This window comes from Silurus meridionalis, chromosome 14, assembly GCF_014805685.1.
Source record: "Silurus meridionalis isolate SWU-2019-XX chromosome 14, ASM1480568v1, whole genome shotgun sequence".
In the NCBI taxonomy this organism is placed as follows: Eukaryota; Metazoa; Chordata; class Actinopteri; order Siluriformes; family Siluridae; genus Silurus; species Silurus meridionalis.
The window spans coordinates 4566707-4581667 of NC_060897.1; the positions used below are offsets into that span (position 1 = coordinate 4566707).

Genomic DNA, 14961 nt, shown 5'->3' on the forward strand with positions numbered 1-14961 from the left:
TCGTTTTCTCGTGACCACGACATCTCAGGAGTTGTTTTTCTCGTGAGCACGACTTGATCTTGACATAACCAACGTCGTTTCATAGCGATCGGTTTATAATTTTCATTCATGTTCAAGAAACACCGCCATAAATGGTTATGTTTTATTAGTAGGGGTGTACCGGTACCGATTCAAACCTCGATACGTACCTCGGTATTTTTTGAATCACGGTTCGGTTCGATTTCGGTAAGAAATGCAAAATAAAAATTGCTTGACTCTTTTTATGTTATTTTTATTAACCCAGTTTATTATTATTATTACCATTTGTGAGCATAAACAGTTTTTTAAAACGATTTTTTAAATAAAATGCCTGCTTGCTTAAATAATATATAAAATAATATTTTATAATATTGTATTACAAAAATATTATAAAAAAAAAAACCTGAGATTTTAACTAGGATCCACACGTTAAACGTACTGCATTCAGTACAGGTTTGGAAAAATTTTGGTACCAGTTAAACCCATAATTATTATACATGACGCTGGGATAATGCTGCTTCTAAAACATGCACTTATGCATAATACACAGACAGATTAAGTACCAAACGCGAGCAAACGATGTTTATGTCGAGATTGTGAGAAGTCACGATAATGTTAAAACGACTTTTGTAATGTCGAGATCACGAGAAAGCAAGAAAGAAAGAAAATATTATAATGCATGGCCTCCTAGGGCTTCTGTAATTTTCCTATTACAGATGACCAAACAATTTACTTTTAAATACATTATAAATAAGATTAATATAAATCTATATTAAACCGCAGCAACAACTACAAGATGCACCACATGGCCAAACTTTTGACACCTGACCATAACACCCATAACCAGTATTACTCCAAAGTTTCCACAACGATAGAGGCATTATAAAGATCTCTATTGGTGCTTTGCTTCTTGAAGTATCACGTTTTCATTTCACTGGAATCTGAAGGCACAAACGTGCTCCAGTAATCAGGACGAAAGTGTCTTCATCAAGACATGGTCGTAGAACCAGATTGTCCCATCGAACAAGACCTACTTGGAAGACATTCAAGAACACGTACGGAAATTTCGAGCAAACAAAAATGTTTTTAAACAACCCAGAATATGTTTAATATTTCTGATTGTCCTGAATAGCTAAATTTAGCTTTCATGACAGCTTGGCATTTTCGTGGAAATCTCTTATCAGATTCACGAGGTTGTCACCTGAACGGGTTTCATTTTAGAGGTGTGAATTGTCAAGTGTTCATTTGTGACATTTCTTGCATTCTAAATGTGCTTTAGACCATCAGTTTTCTTATGCAGAGGAAAGAGTAGATAGTCAATAGTCCTATTAGTGCGTCTACAACTACTGTACAAATTCATATTATGGCAAAAAATTTGAACATTTATAAAAAAAATATGCTGTCATCAAAGCTAAATGTAACTACTCTGAATAATCGAATATATAAAACATATTCTGGGTCGTTTAACACGTATTTGTTTACTGCAAAATCCCATACATGTTCTGTCATAGTTTGGATGTCTTCCATATTAGTGTACAGTGTTAAAAATAATAATAATAAAATACAAATAAAAATAAAGGACGAAGTGTGTTCAAACTTTGAACTGGTACTGTATATCATTTCTTTGTTTCCTGTAACATCAAGTTTTCATTTCACTGGAATCCGAAAGCCCAAAACCTGTTCCAGCTACAGTACAGACCAAAAGTTTGGACACACCTTCTCATTCAAAGAGTTTTCTTTATTTTCATGACTATGAAAATTGTAGATTCACATTGAAGGCATCAAAACTATGAATTAACACATGTGGAATTATATATGGAATTATATACATAACAAAAAAGTGTGAAACAACTGAAAAATGTCATATTCTAGGTTCTTCAAAGTAGCCACCTTTTGCTTTGATTACTGCTTTGCACACTCTTGGCATTCTCTTGATGAGCTTCAAGAGGTAGTCACCTGAAATGGTCTTCCAACAGTCTTGAAGGAGTTCCCTGAGAGATGCTTGGCACTTGTTGGCCCTTTTGCCTTCACTCTGCGGTCCAGCTCACCCCTAAACCATCTCGATTGGGTTCAGGTCCGGTGACTGTGGAGGCCAGGTCATCTGGCGCAGCACCCTATCACTCTCCTTCTTGGTCAAATAGCCCTTGATGCCTTCAGTGTGACTCTACAATTTTCATAGTCATGAAAATAAAGAAAACTCTTTGAATGAGAAGGTGTGTCCAAACTTTTGGTCTGTACTGTATCTGTACAAAGTCCTCTTCATTAAAGCATGTTGCTAGAACCAGACTGTCCCATTAAATACCTCGTGGCAAACTGGAACACAGCAACACACTGCCTATTTAAAATGGGATGTTCATTATGCATTTCTGAATGTCACTGCCAAGTAAACACATACTTTGTATATAGCTAGGACTGGCCTATTTCTCAGTTTATATGCTTTAAAATATTTAGATCAATGTTAAATTCTCACCTCTCCAAATTTTCCTTCAACAATTAACATTTATAAATAACATATTTTCAAAGTATTTTCAATGTCAATATCTTTTTATTATCATCACTTCCACTAGAGTAAAAATAATATTATTTTTGCTAACCTGGATCAAATCCCAACAAATAAATAATAAAATTATATATATATATATATATATATATATATATATATATATATATATATATATATATATATATTCACAGCACACTTGTCTGCTAGTGATCTGTGTCTCAGATTGCATGCTTATCTAGTAATAAGATATACTTAGGTTCATGGGAATGACTACAGCCCAAATACACATGGAGCTAATAAAAAAGACCCGAATGGTACATACAGAATGTGTCTTAAATGGCATATTATGAAGTATATAATATGTAGTAATAGAATATAACTTCTCTTATTATACACGTACCATCCACTTTAATAGAAACCTGTATACATGCACGTTCATGTCAGTGATGGGAAGATCGGATTACTTTAGTTGGTTCTTTAAAACTAGTTACGAAGTTTTATTGAGTCATTTAGTCCATATGTTACATTATCAGTAAGCAGAACATGTCTACATACACAAACTTTGACTATAGTTCCAATAATGAAAATATGACAAATACAATTTATGATAAGCAGAATGAGTAGCTCAAGCCCTCATATCTTCTGGTCCGTATTGTTAGTTCTTTTGTCTCGTGACTCCCATAAATATTGTAACAATAATGCCAAGATTCGGACCGAAACAAAAACGAATCTATTGCATTGTGTAGCATTTATGGGAGTAGGTGATAAAAGAACGAACCACTCAGACCAGAAGAGTCATGAGATGAACTACTCAATTCTGCTTCCTGTGTAATGCACTTCATAGTGTATATAGGAGTCATGTGATGAAAGAAATAACGACTCGGACCTGAGATGAGATGAGCTACTCGATTCTGTTTCAGATCAAAACATTAGAAGGAAGAAAATGTGTGTGGTGTGTTATTTTAACCATAGCATGGGTGTTGCTGCCAGCTGGGGTGGATTGAGTATGTCAGAAATTGCTGATCTGAAATTTTCACACAACAATCTGTAAAGTATACATAGAATGATGCGATAACCAAACTACCATGTGAGGGATATTTCTGTGGGTTTAAACACCTTGTTGATGAGGGAGGTCTGAGAAAATGGCCAGATACGTTTGGGTTTTGCGAGAAGAAAAGCATCTCAGCATTCACAAAACATTAAACCTTAAGCTGGATGGGCTCCAACAGCAGAACACCACATTGGGTTCTAGTCTTTTCAAGCAGGAACAAAAATCATGGCCTCCCAAATTGTACAGACTGTCACAACACAATATTTTCTGTCTAGTTTAAGCAAATCTGCACTCAGATTCTTGTTCATGGGTAACAGGGGTGGTCTTCTGTTGTTGTAGCCCATCCAACTCAAGTGTGGTGTTTTCTGAGATGCTCAACACAAAAGGTCATTCTTTAATGTACTATATCCTTCCTGCCAACTTAAACCAGTATGGACATTCTCCTCTTGTCTCTCTCAGTGATGTTTTTTGTTTTTTTGCACCATTCAATGTAAACAGTCTTAATCACTACAGAGATCAGACTTTTTTCCCCAATATGATGTTTAACTGTCCTTGAACTGGATCTACATTATTTTATACGTTGTGCTACTGTCACATGATTGGCTGATTTGATAATTGCATGGATGTGCAGGTTTACAGGTATTCCTAATAAAGTGGACTGTGGTGGTATATTTAAAGCATTAATACATGAATGATTTATAGAAATTTAATCAGCAATACATTGTTTATGGTAAGAAAACAATGACTTACAACGATACAATTTACACAGTTGAGGGTTACAAACCTTGGTCGAAGGACCCTTTGTCAATGACAGATTGACACTGCTGGGAACTTACGATCTTCTGATTAGACGTCCAATGTGTAATTTCAAGTCAAGTCAAGTCAAGTCATGAAGCTTTTATTGTCATTTCAACCATATAAAGCTGACGCACTACACAGTGGAATGAAACAACGTTCCTCCTGAACCCTGGAGCTACATAAAACAACATAACCGAATACAGAGCTAAGGACTAAAGTAAGTGTCCTCGCTACGTAAAATACATTGTGTGTAATGGAGTGCAAACAGTGCAGACAACAAAAACATAGACCAGTAAACATACTGTATATGTTATACCGCTTTCCAATGAAATGTTTTTTTATATTAATTAGTGTGCAGTCACCATGGCGGCTCATCAGGGATAAATACACATCGTTCACCTTAACTCTTAAAATCTGTAAAGCTGCTTTGAGACAATGTGAAAGCGCTATAGAAATAAACTTGACTTGACATCAGGAATAATAACTGAGGCCAATGATAAGATAAATGAGAGATACATATGAAGCAGCTACCGATGTGATGTGACACGGTTCACCACATTAAGATTTATTCATGTTTGATTCAACACAATATGATGCAATGGAAAAAAACATGATGCTATGCTATCCATATGGTACAGATACTTAGCTGTTATTACTTTGGTTCAAATAAGACAACAAATCATAATTTTACTTCATAACAATTGATATAAAAACAATCATAAAAAGTGCTTTTTGACTTTGTAATCCATGGCCCTTTCACAAACACGCCTTTGTAGTGCAAAAAAATTAAATAAACAATTTCCTGTTCTGTCTCCAGGAAGATACAGCTCTACCTCTGCCATGTTAATCTGTATTTTATGTGCCTCTCAGGACACAGTAGTGTTGTGATACGTTATATTCACGTAGCAGCAGTGGTGCTGAGAGAATGAGCTCATGCATATAAATTATTGGTGACAAATTATTGGTCACTTTCTAAATAATAAAAATATAGCTCACCTACTTTTAATTATATATAAATTCATCGTTTTTTACAGATGCAAATTTATCAAAAACCAATGGATGGTGAAAGAAATGCCAACTTGTATCCAATGCACACTTTGTTAAATCGATGAATCACATCTTTAATTTTTTTCGATGCACCGATGTGAATCGGTGAATCTTACCATTCCTAGTGTGCCTAATATGCTGTGCTCACCTTGGGTTGCTGACTTTCAGCCTACCTTACGGCACAGCGCCGTCTACTGGCTTCCTTTTTCATTACGCTCAGTAAAAAAAAAAGTTCTGTGACAATTAAAGGTCATCACATGACTGTCACATTTCTTCTTGAACTGCAAAAAAGGGGATATTATCTTCACATGAACATTCATGAAATTTAGTAAGCATTCATGTTTCTGCCATCTCTTTAGACAAAACACTACTGATTGGCTTTGACACCCCTAAAAAATGTATTGCCACAAGCTTCTTAAATACAGCCACTGTCCAAAAGAATTTGTTCAGCTTCTAATGAACTACCTCCAAGTCCTATAAGACAAAGACAGAACCATCTTTCTGTATAGCACCAAAAGTCCCCAGGTGAGATTTAGATAAAGGAAACCTCAAGACCACTCGTTTTTTGGGGAAAAGTCCTGCCTCTGAGTCATATTAAAAAACTCTTAGTCAGTCATTGTGCCACACATTCAACTTGCCTTAACAAACTCTGCCACCTCACCAGATTTCCCATCAGCCAAGTCAAGCAGGAAGCTCTGCCAGAATGCCACAAGAACTCACAGAACATCACAATGAGTTTGCATGGCAACGGGACACAATTTCGCTCCTGAACAGGCGGCACAGTCACCATGGCATTTCAAATCATAGAGAAACTCATCCAGAGAAAACTCCTCCAGCCTCTCAAGCCATGACCCAGTCATAAGATGTACGATTTCTTTTTGTTTTCTAACATACATTGTATGTTACAATGTATGTTATGTATGTAATGTATCATTACTCACAATCATATACTCCAGTGCTCATGTTAGTTCTCACTCTCCAGTGTTCTGTATTGTTGAAAGATTTATGATCAAACTCTTGATGTCACCCAAATGAGGATGGGTTTCCCTTTTGAGTCTGGTTCCTCTCAAGGTTTCTTCCTCATAACATCTAAGGGAGTTTTTCCTTGCCACAGTCGCCACGGCTGCTCATCAGGGATAAATGCACACCGTTCACCTTCACTGCTGATTTCTGTAAAGCTGCTTTGAGACAATGTCTGTTGTGAAAAGCGCTATACAAATAAACTTGACTTGATTTTTTGTCTGGTTTGCAGACAGGATCGAAGATCACTTTCCAGGAAGGTTATTGTGGAAACATTGTGGACTAACATACTGTTTACATGCTGTTTTTTTGCACCTCTTGACTGCTGCTACTGCTGTTTTTTGCACTGCATTGTGTCTGTTTATATTTACCCCCAGTTATAGTGTTTACAGTTCTCTTTGTACAATTGTATAATAAGGCTCGTTTCATAGCATGGGTGGTGTGGTAAACCTTGCATTTCCTGTGTTTCTTGCAGCATGTTTGTTCTCTATTATATTTTAACTAAACTAAACATTCTTATGGAGCAGCAGAGGAACGTTATGAGGATGAAGCAAGATCTCAAAGCAAACAATATTTTTGAGAGCACAGAGGCTAACCATTTAAGTCAAGTCAAGTCAAGTGGCTTTTGTTGTCATTTCTACTATACACAATGTTACACAGTACACAATAAAAATGAGACAACGTTCCTGCACAACCCTGGTGCTACACTAAACAACAACATAGAGCTACAACACAACACAAAGCTACATAAAGTGCATCGAGTGAAACCTAGTGCAAACAGTGCAGACGAAAAACAGTACAGACAGACAGTGCAGACAGACAACACAAGACAAAACACATAACCCAAGATAGCACCGACAGTAAACCTACTGTATACTTCGATTATACAGTACTGTACAAAGAGAACTGTAAAGACTATAACTGGGAGTAAATATAAACAGACACAATGCAGTGCAAAAAACAGCAGTAGCAGCAGTCAAGAGGTGCAAAACAACAGCATGTAAACAGTATGTTAGTCCACAATGTTTCCACAATAACTTCCCTGGAAAGTGATCTTCGATCCTGTCTGCAAACCAGACAAAAAATCAAGTCAAGTTTATTTCTATAGCGCTTTTCACAACAGACATTGTCTCAAAGCAGCTTTACAGAAATCAACAGTTAAGGTGAACAATGTGTATTTATCCCTGATGAGCAGCCATGGTGACTGTGGCAAGGAAAAACTCCCTTAGATGTTATGAGGAAGAAACCTTGAGAGGAACCAGACTCAAAAGGGGAACCCATCCTCATTTGGGTGACATCAAGAGTGTGATTATAGTCTTTAAACAATACAGAACACTGGAGAGTGAGAACTAACATGAGCACTGGAGTATAAGATTATAAGTAATGATCTTTCTACAGTCTTATACAGTCTTTTGTGTTTATAAAACTTGGAGCTACTGAACAACTTATAAAATAGCTCAACATTTGAGATCATCACAGATCCAACACCAGCTTCTCCACGCCAGAGCCTTTAAACACTCCAGGAGCTCCAATGTCAAAACTCCACATAAAGTGGGATCCAAATGGCACTGGTACGTCTCTAGATGGTTCGGGATGTTTGCGAGTTCGGCATCTACTTCTTTAAAGGTCCACAATCTTCATGAGGTGGGACGTGACTGGGGCTGGAGCAACCTCAGGATGCCTCAGGATCGGGAGAGAAAGGGTAACAGTGTCAGGTATGCATCGTTTTTAAGTAATTACTGTTACAATTAAATGGTGTGTGAGATCAATCAAATACATAAAAACATCTAACAAAAGAACTAAATAAAATAGTATTTGAATTGATCTATTTTAGTTTGGCTAATACCGGTATTAGAAACTAAAGCATGTTTGTTCATTTTATTTACATGCATATTTTTTTTTTTACTTTATATTTGTATGCTCCTATTCTAGAGAAGAAATCATGTTTGTGCACAGACCACTGATCTAGATATAGAAAAACCTATTAAACCGTGGTTTTATCTGGCTGTTGACTGAGCGAGTATAAAAAAAAGAATAAAAAATGTTAATGTAAATCAAACATCTTATTTTTTATATTATTATTTTAAAAGAGGAAATCTGTTTTACATTTTTTTTGCAACATACTTTTGTCGCGCATCTGTACATACATTTTTGTACATTTATAACTTTTTATTAATTTTATTTACTTTCTATTATTTATATAACAATCTTTTTTGCTTGTAATAATTTCATTTGTTACTTTGTTTCTAATTTTTTATTATTCTTGTATTGTTTGCTTTTGTTTTGCTTTACTCTAGTGTTATTTTTGCACATCATTTTTTTTTATTTGTCTTTTATAACCAGATTTTGTTTCTTTGTTCTTGTATTCCTCACAGATGGTCACCTCTAACTAGACTCGTAAAAATGTTGGCAGGAATTTCGCTCATGCACAAAACTAAATCTGAGTTTTACAACAAATCATATTTCGATGTACTGCAAATCACATTTTTGGTACGGGGTGTGTAGCCTCAGTGACACTGCACTAACTCTAATAAAAACATTTTTATAACTCTGGCATTGTTGTGTATGTTTTCAAGTTGAATAATAATCACTGTAATAATATTGACTTTGTGAGTGGCTTGAAAGTACGGAGTAACATTTTACTAATTTTTGTACCAATAAATTACATAAAAATTATTTTATTAATATATTATTCATTTAAAGTAGGAAATAAAACATTTACTTCACAATTTCTGTTGAGTTTACAATATATATATATATATATATATATATATATATATATATATATATATATATATATATATATATAAATGTGTGTGTGTTTGCATATGATATAATTTATTGCCTTATAATTTAATAGCTTTTGCTTAATTGCTTAATACAATATGTATGTGTTTTATAATAATACTAAATAATATTCTAACATTTTATGAATTTTATTTTTTTAACTTAAGTATGTAATTTCCTTAATTAATAAACATAATCGACCTTAAAATATATCTAGAAAAACTCTATTCTGTCCGTCCATCTTTGTGCTGAAACGGCCCCCTTTGGTGTGCGTCACTTCCGGCCGGTCTGCTCTTCCGTCTCTCTCGCGCATGTGTAGTTCTCTTTACGACTCGGCTGGCAAAGATGGCGGACACTCAGGTACGTTCAGCCGAGCGGCGTGGTAGCACTAAAGCGTCTTTTTTGCACTAAATTCGGGTCGGGTTCGGCATTTAATGCTCTATATAAGCGCAGGAAACGGGCCAGTGTGTGAATTTGGTCGTTTATCGAAGTTTTTGTTAAAATTATGCGAGATTGTGCGCTCGCGCGGAGCGGAAACAGGCGCGAGGGCCGCGCGTGGTGATGAAGCGTGTTCTCTTGGTGTAGAGTTAAACTGAGACATGATCTTTTGTTACGATTTTCTTCATTTCTATGATTTAATTAATGTTTTTTCTTCATGTAGATTATTTCTTGAGTGTTTGGTATCTGTATGAGGCCTACACACACACCTGGCTGTCGTCCCAGTCTGGAAAAAAAAAACTCTTTATAGCCAACACACGACTGTGCATCATATCAGCCACATGTTTCCAACCTTGGAGATTTGCTTAAAATTCGTGTGAAACACTGGGAAACCAATCACCAAAGTGTATATCTATAGACACACACAAATCTTGGATAAGTGTTCCTCCATGTAGACTATGTATAAGAAGTCATTTCAACTCAGGTTTCCATAAAATCCAATAACTTCCAAAACCCCTCAGTTTGTTTACATTAAAACCCTGATATCGACTTAATAGTTCAACTTAAGTTGTAGGATATTTTGCAACGTTTAACTTGCACCTTAATGTGCAGTTCAGTTTTACCCCATTGCACTTCTTTGAAAGTGTATGTTTTTAACTTTATATAATTTTACCTTCTTACTCATTTAGCTTTTTTAACTTGACCTCAAGATCCTACGTTATTAATAGTGATTTGTAAGTCTGACCTGTCTGCTGTAACATGATTTAATCCCAGAAGGAAATCGAAAAGTTTTGTTTCTCTATCAAACTAAATCACTACTTGTTTATTTAACTCAATTGTCCTATTTATCTCGTTTCGGGTTGTCCGATTTCCTCCTACTGCAAATGATGTCTTTTCTCACGATGGTCTTCCAAGCCTTTGGCGCTTTGACGACATTGCCTTAATGGCGACACTGATGCAGTTTCTAAACCCTACTAACGTCCCGTTTAATGCAGTTTACGCACATCCTATAACGTGTCTCCCTCTCTTTCCAGAATGAAAGGTCCTATCAGAAGCAGCCCACCATCTTCCAGAACAAAAAGCGAGTGTTGGTCGGCGACGCAGGTGCAAAAGAGAAGCTGCCACGTTACCACCGAAATGTCGGATTAGGCTTCAAAACCCCAAGAGAGGTGAGATCTCTTAAAATTTCTAATCTTAATGTTTGACTGCAAGTGATGTCTTTTCTCACGATGGTCTTCTGAGCCTATGTGGCTTTGAGGATATTGCCTAATGGCTATGCTGATGCAGTTTTTAAATGGTTGTCTGTTTATTTTGGCAAGTCTATGCACCCTGTGTTTTATGTTTGAAGATTTAGTGTCTATTTTCTTTTCACAGGCTATTGATGGCACTTACATTGATAAAAAATGCCCATTTACCGGCAACGTTTCCATCAGAGGCCGTATTCTGTCTGGTACGTTTTCTTGGCTTGAGCTTCAGCTTTCTGTCCTGGGATGCAAATGATGTCTTTTCTCACGATGGTCTTCCAAGTCCTTTGGGCTCTGACGACATTGCCTTATGGCAGTACTGATGCATCTACAAACAAAAAAAAGTGACCTGTAATTAAATAGCTGTGGGTTGTTTTTTGGGGCAAGTTGCTTTGTAAATGCAGGTAAATTTATATGTAAGTGTTCATGCTGCAGGTGTGGTGACCAAGATGAAGATGCAGAGGACCATCGTCATTCGCCGTGACTACCTGCACTACATCCGCAAGTACAACCGCTTTGAGAAGAGGCACAAGAACATGTCTGTCCACCTCTCCCCCTGCTTCAGGTGAATAAACTTTGCCCAATCTAATTGGCTGTAAAATTGAATCTTTATTTAAACTGCTATAGATCTTGTGTTTAAGCTGCAAATGATGTCTTTTCTCACGATGGTCTTCCAAGCCTTTGAGGCTCTGACGACAACGCCTAATGGCTTTGCTGATGCGGCTCTATCTCCTTTTTTATGTGTCATTGTTGTAATATACAGTACCGCTCAAGTAATGTGTGGGTCTCTTTGTTGCCATGGCTCCCCGGCTGATGTGTGCTGCCCGATGAAGTGCATTTTTGTGTCCAAGCATCTAATCTATTTTTGTTCTGTCTGTTTCATGCAGGGATGTGAGCGTAGGTGACATCGTCACTGTCGGAGAGTGCAGACCCCTCAGCAAGACTGTGAGGTTCAACGTGCTGAAGGTCACCAAAGCAGCAGGAGCCAAGAAACAATTTCAGAAGTTTTAAATCTGTTTGAACGCTTTCTGGTTTCTGCTGTATTGCCATGACTTGGAAGTGGAATAAATCTGTTCGATAGATGTGTGCACGTTTAATTTTTTTTCCTTTCCCCGTTGCTATGTAGCCTTTTTAACCATGTGCTGCAGGCCAGGACATTCCTGTTATACAGACTATTAATCTAACAAGCTTTTTGACATTCTATAATCAAAAATCCTGAACATCTTGAGCCTCACTAAAGGCTTTTATTTTTTTTATATAAATATAAAATCTTATGCTTTTGTCTTCATACTTCCATCAGAGGAAGTTACCAGCGGAACCAGCATTGAGAAATAATGCTTTAATATCCTTAAATCCCAGTTACCTGATACAAATTAAGTGCTTTAACTAAGGTATACGTTTTGCTATTAAGACATTAGATGCCTTATCTAACATGGATAAGCCATGCACCAAGCATTATTCCATTGCAGTTAACCAGGGCAATTTAATGACCATTTATTGCAGTATATAAAATAAACCAATTAAGTAAAATAAACACCTTAGAATGTAAGACAGGATTCAGGCACTTGAGGGACAGACAGGGTCTGTTTAATATCCAAGAATTTGACCTTCAAAACTTCATTGTCTTTGTTGCAGAATAAAATAGAAAATATAGGTGAGATTTCTTTAGCTTTTAAGTAAATAACATTTTATTTACAGTGTTTTTAATATAAAAATTATAGAACAAATTTTATTTCATACAAAATGTAAATATGTGCCAACATAATGGATTAATGCTGATAACTGATGACTAAGGAATCAGTGTACTACATTTTAAGTTAAACTGAAAAATAATCAACACACCATTGACCAGAATTCAGTTCTTTAAGTCTGTGAAGTACTTCTGCAAAACCCAAACACTTCCTTAGACTGAACAATTTATTCTCCAAATTTTAAACTGTCTGTAAATATAATGAATAATGTGAAAATGAAGAGAGACAGCTGGATGTTTCCTTACAATTTTTACATAAAAACATGTCTGGCTGTTTAATTGCTCATGTTCTTTTGCTCTCTGTGGGCATGCAGTGTTCTATAGGTCTAAATGAGTTTATTAGAGGGACCGCACATGTAGGACGTTTTGAAAACAATATGAGGGAGGCGAGATTGAGATGGTTTGGACATGTGCAGAGGAGGGACATGGGGTTGTTGGGGTTCAAATGTTGATCATCACAAATATTAATAATAACAGTAAACTGTGTTAATTAAAAAAAATGACAAGCGATTTTGTGCGGTACGTACCGAACCGGCACATCCTGTTTTTATATATATATATATATATATATATATATATATATATATATATATATATATATATATATATAAATGTGGACAACAGTACAGAATATTGTAACAGGTTAAGCCCCAATGGGAGTTTATCCTTCAATGACTTCTGTTCTGCTGTGAACATAAACACTTTGTGTTGTAAATGCCATCCAAAAGGTTTTTATAAATCTAGTAAGAAAAAAAAACCCACCTTTGTTAACATACCGGATGGATCATGAGAACTTTCACTTCTTTTTAATGTTAATGACCTCGAAACAATGCTTCCCAAAAAACTCATCACTCTTGTTTCAATTCAGTACTATATCCAACAACCAAAACAGTATTTTGCAAACTTATGATAAACCAACAATTAAAAAAAAAAAAAAAATGCAAGCACAGTATATGATCAGAATCAGGAAGGTCAGCTCAGACCTGGGGATTCCCCTGGACACTGTACAGGAGGTTGGAGAAAGTAGGATGGGAGCTAAATTATCATCATTTCGTCTCTCACCCCCTGTATGAAAGAGTTTCATCTCTGAGCAGCTCCTTCAGTGACAGACTGTTACATCCAAAGTGTCTGAAGAAGCGATGCAGAAGGTCTTTACTCCCTGCTGCTATTAGACTTTACAATCAGAGCTGCTTCCAGAGAACCGGTTACCAAAAATTCAAAATAACACTAATTTGAAGGCATGCAATATTACATTGTCTATGTGCAATACTACAGAGGTATCTTTCTTTTGTATTTATACACTGTAATGAATATATTTTTACTATGTCTATTTTTTATATATATATTTGCACATTTCTTTTTCTTTGCTGCTGTAACATAGAAATTTCCCCACTGTAGGATGAATAAAGGTATATCTTATTTTAGCTTAGCTTAGCTTATCTTAGCTCTTATTAGCTTTCCAGTGGCTTCTAAAGCAAAGAAAACCAATATATAACCAATATTTAAATGTATATATCCCTCATCCGAGTTTTTGAGACTCTGTATTAGTTTTTTGGACATAGAGACAACTGATCATCATCTTTTTTTTTTGTGTATATTCCAGAATTTTCTGGGAAGATATGTTTTATTGGTTGGAGACAAAAATGTAGTTATTGCCCAATTTTGTTAGAAAACTAATTATGCTTGGAGTGCTATTAGATAATTCCTGTTTAATAAATGAAATACATTTTTTTATTAAGCAAATTATTACTTCATAAATGCAAATATATGAAGACGAAACCTTAATTTTGGTTTATTTTTTTTAAAATAGACTTTACTCATAATTATTCTTCATCATTGCAATATATAAAAAGTGTGAAGGCCCAGAAACTTAAATCATAAAAGAACTTGGAGACCCAAACCTTTGTTTCCCCTTTGCTTTCTCAGAATATAAAGTTAAATAAAGTTAATAGTACCTTGCACTTATATTGTATATGTGCCTTGCTTCATATTTAGGTAACTAAATAAAAAAATAATTAAAAAATACACTAGGCCCCGCCCACTTCCGCATTCGTCATCACGTAGCACATCACGTTCTTTTCGAACGTGGCGGCGCCAAGCTGCTAATCCTCGACTCGTGTTTATTTTTCCGGATGCTGTTTCACCCGCAGTTTCTTTCTATGTAAAAAATGTGACCAGGCAATAACACCTGTTTTGGATTATAATATCAGATACTTCTTCTCTTTCTGATGTTCAACCTTCTCTGGAGGACATGACAACTGCGGTGAGATGACTGAGAGCTAACTGTTTAGCAGCTAGCTGATAA

The 14961-nt window shown here is 35.8% G+C and overlaps 2 protein-coding genes and 4 non-coding genes across 6 annotated transcripts in view; all 6 read left to right on the plus strand.

Annotated features, from left to right (window-relative positions):
- The first annotated feature begins 9432 nt into the window (after positions 1 to 9432).
- rps11 (ribosomal protein S11) lies at positions 9433 to 11988 on the plus strand. The gene is made up of 5 exons (XM_046865453.1): positions 9433 to 9584; positions 10697 to 10831; positions 11037 to 11112; positions 11342 to 11471; positions 11794 to 11988. Exons 1-5 carry the CDS (start codon positions 9570 to 9572, stop codon positions 11915 to 11917), a joined length of 480 nt encoding a protein of 159 aa, XP_046721409.1. The 5' UTR covers positions 9433 to 9569; the 3' UTR covers positions 11918 to 11988.
- LOC124397397 lies at positions 10542 to 10627 on the plus strand. The gene has a single exon (XR_006927918.1). It is a non-coding gene; the product is annotated as a small nucleolar RNA SNORD35 (small nucleolar RNA).
- On the plus strand, positions 10869 to 10953 carry LOC124397396. Its single transcript, XR_006927917.1, has one exon. It is a non-coding gene; the product is annotated as a small nucleolar RNA SNORD35 (small nucleolar RNA).
- LOC124397394 lies at positions 11154 to 11238 on the plus strand. The gene has a single exon (XR_006927915.1). It is a non-coding gene; the product is annotated as a small nucleolar RNA SNORD35 (small nucleolar RNA).
- Positions 11549 to 11633, plus strand: LOC124397395. Its single transcript, XR_006927916.1, has one exon. It is a non-coding gene; the product is annotated as a small nucleolar RNA SNORD35 (small nucleolar RNA).
- A 2726-nt stretch (positions 11989 to 14714) lies between the features above and the next one.
- The window catches only part of hrob (homologous recombination factor with OB-fold), an 8848-nt gene continuing 8601 nt past the window's right edge, over positions 14715 to 14961 (plus strand). The window contains exon 1 of the mRNA XM_046866257.1: positions 14715 to 14919. Coding sequence (XP_046722213.1) covers positions 14908 to 14919 — 12 coding nt within the window. The 5' untranslated portion in view covers positions 14715 to 14907. The remainder of the gene's footprint in view (positions 14920 to 14961) is intronic.

Bases quoted from the DNA above. Each gene is read 5' to 3' on its own strand.
- rps11 (XM_046865453.1), top strand. The intron at 10,832-11,036 runs GTGAGATCTCTT...TTCTTTTCACAG, and splicing joins GCTTCAAAACCCCAAGAGAG to GCTATTGATGGCACTTACAT. The intron at 11,472-11,793 runs GTGAATAAACTT...TGTTTCATGCAG, and splicing joins CACCTCTCCCCCTGCTTCAG to GGATGTGAGCGTAGGTGACA.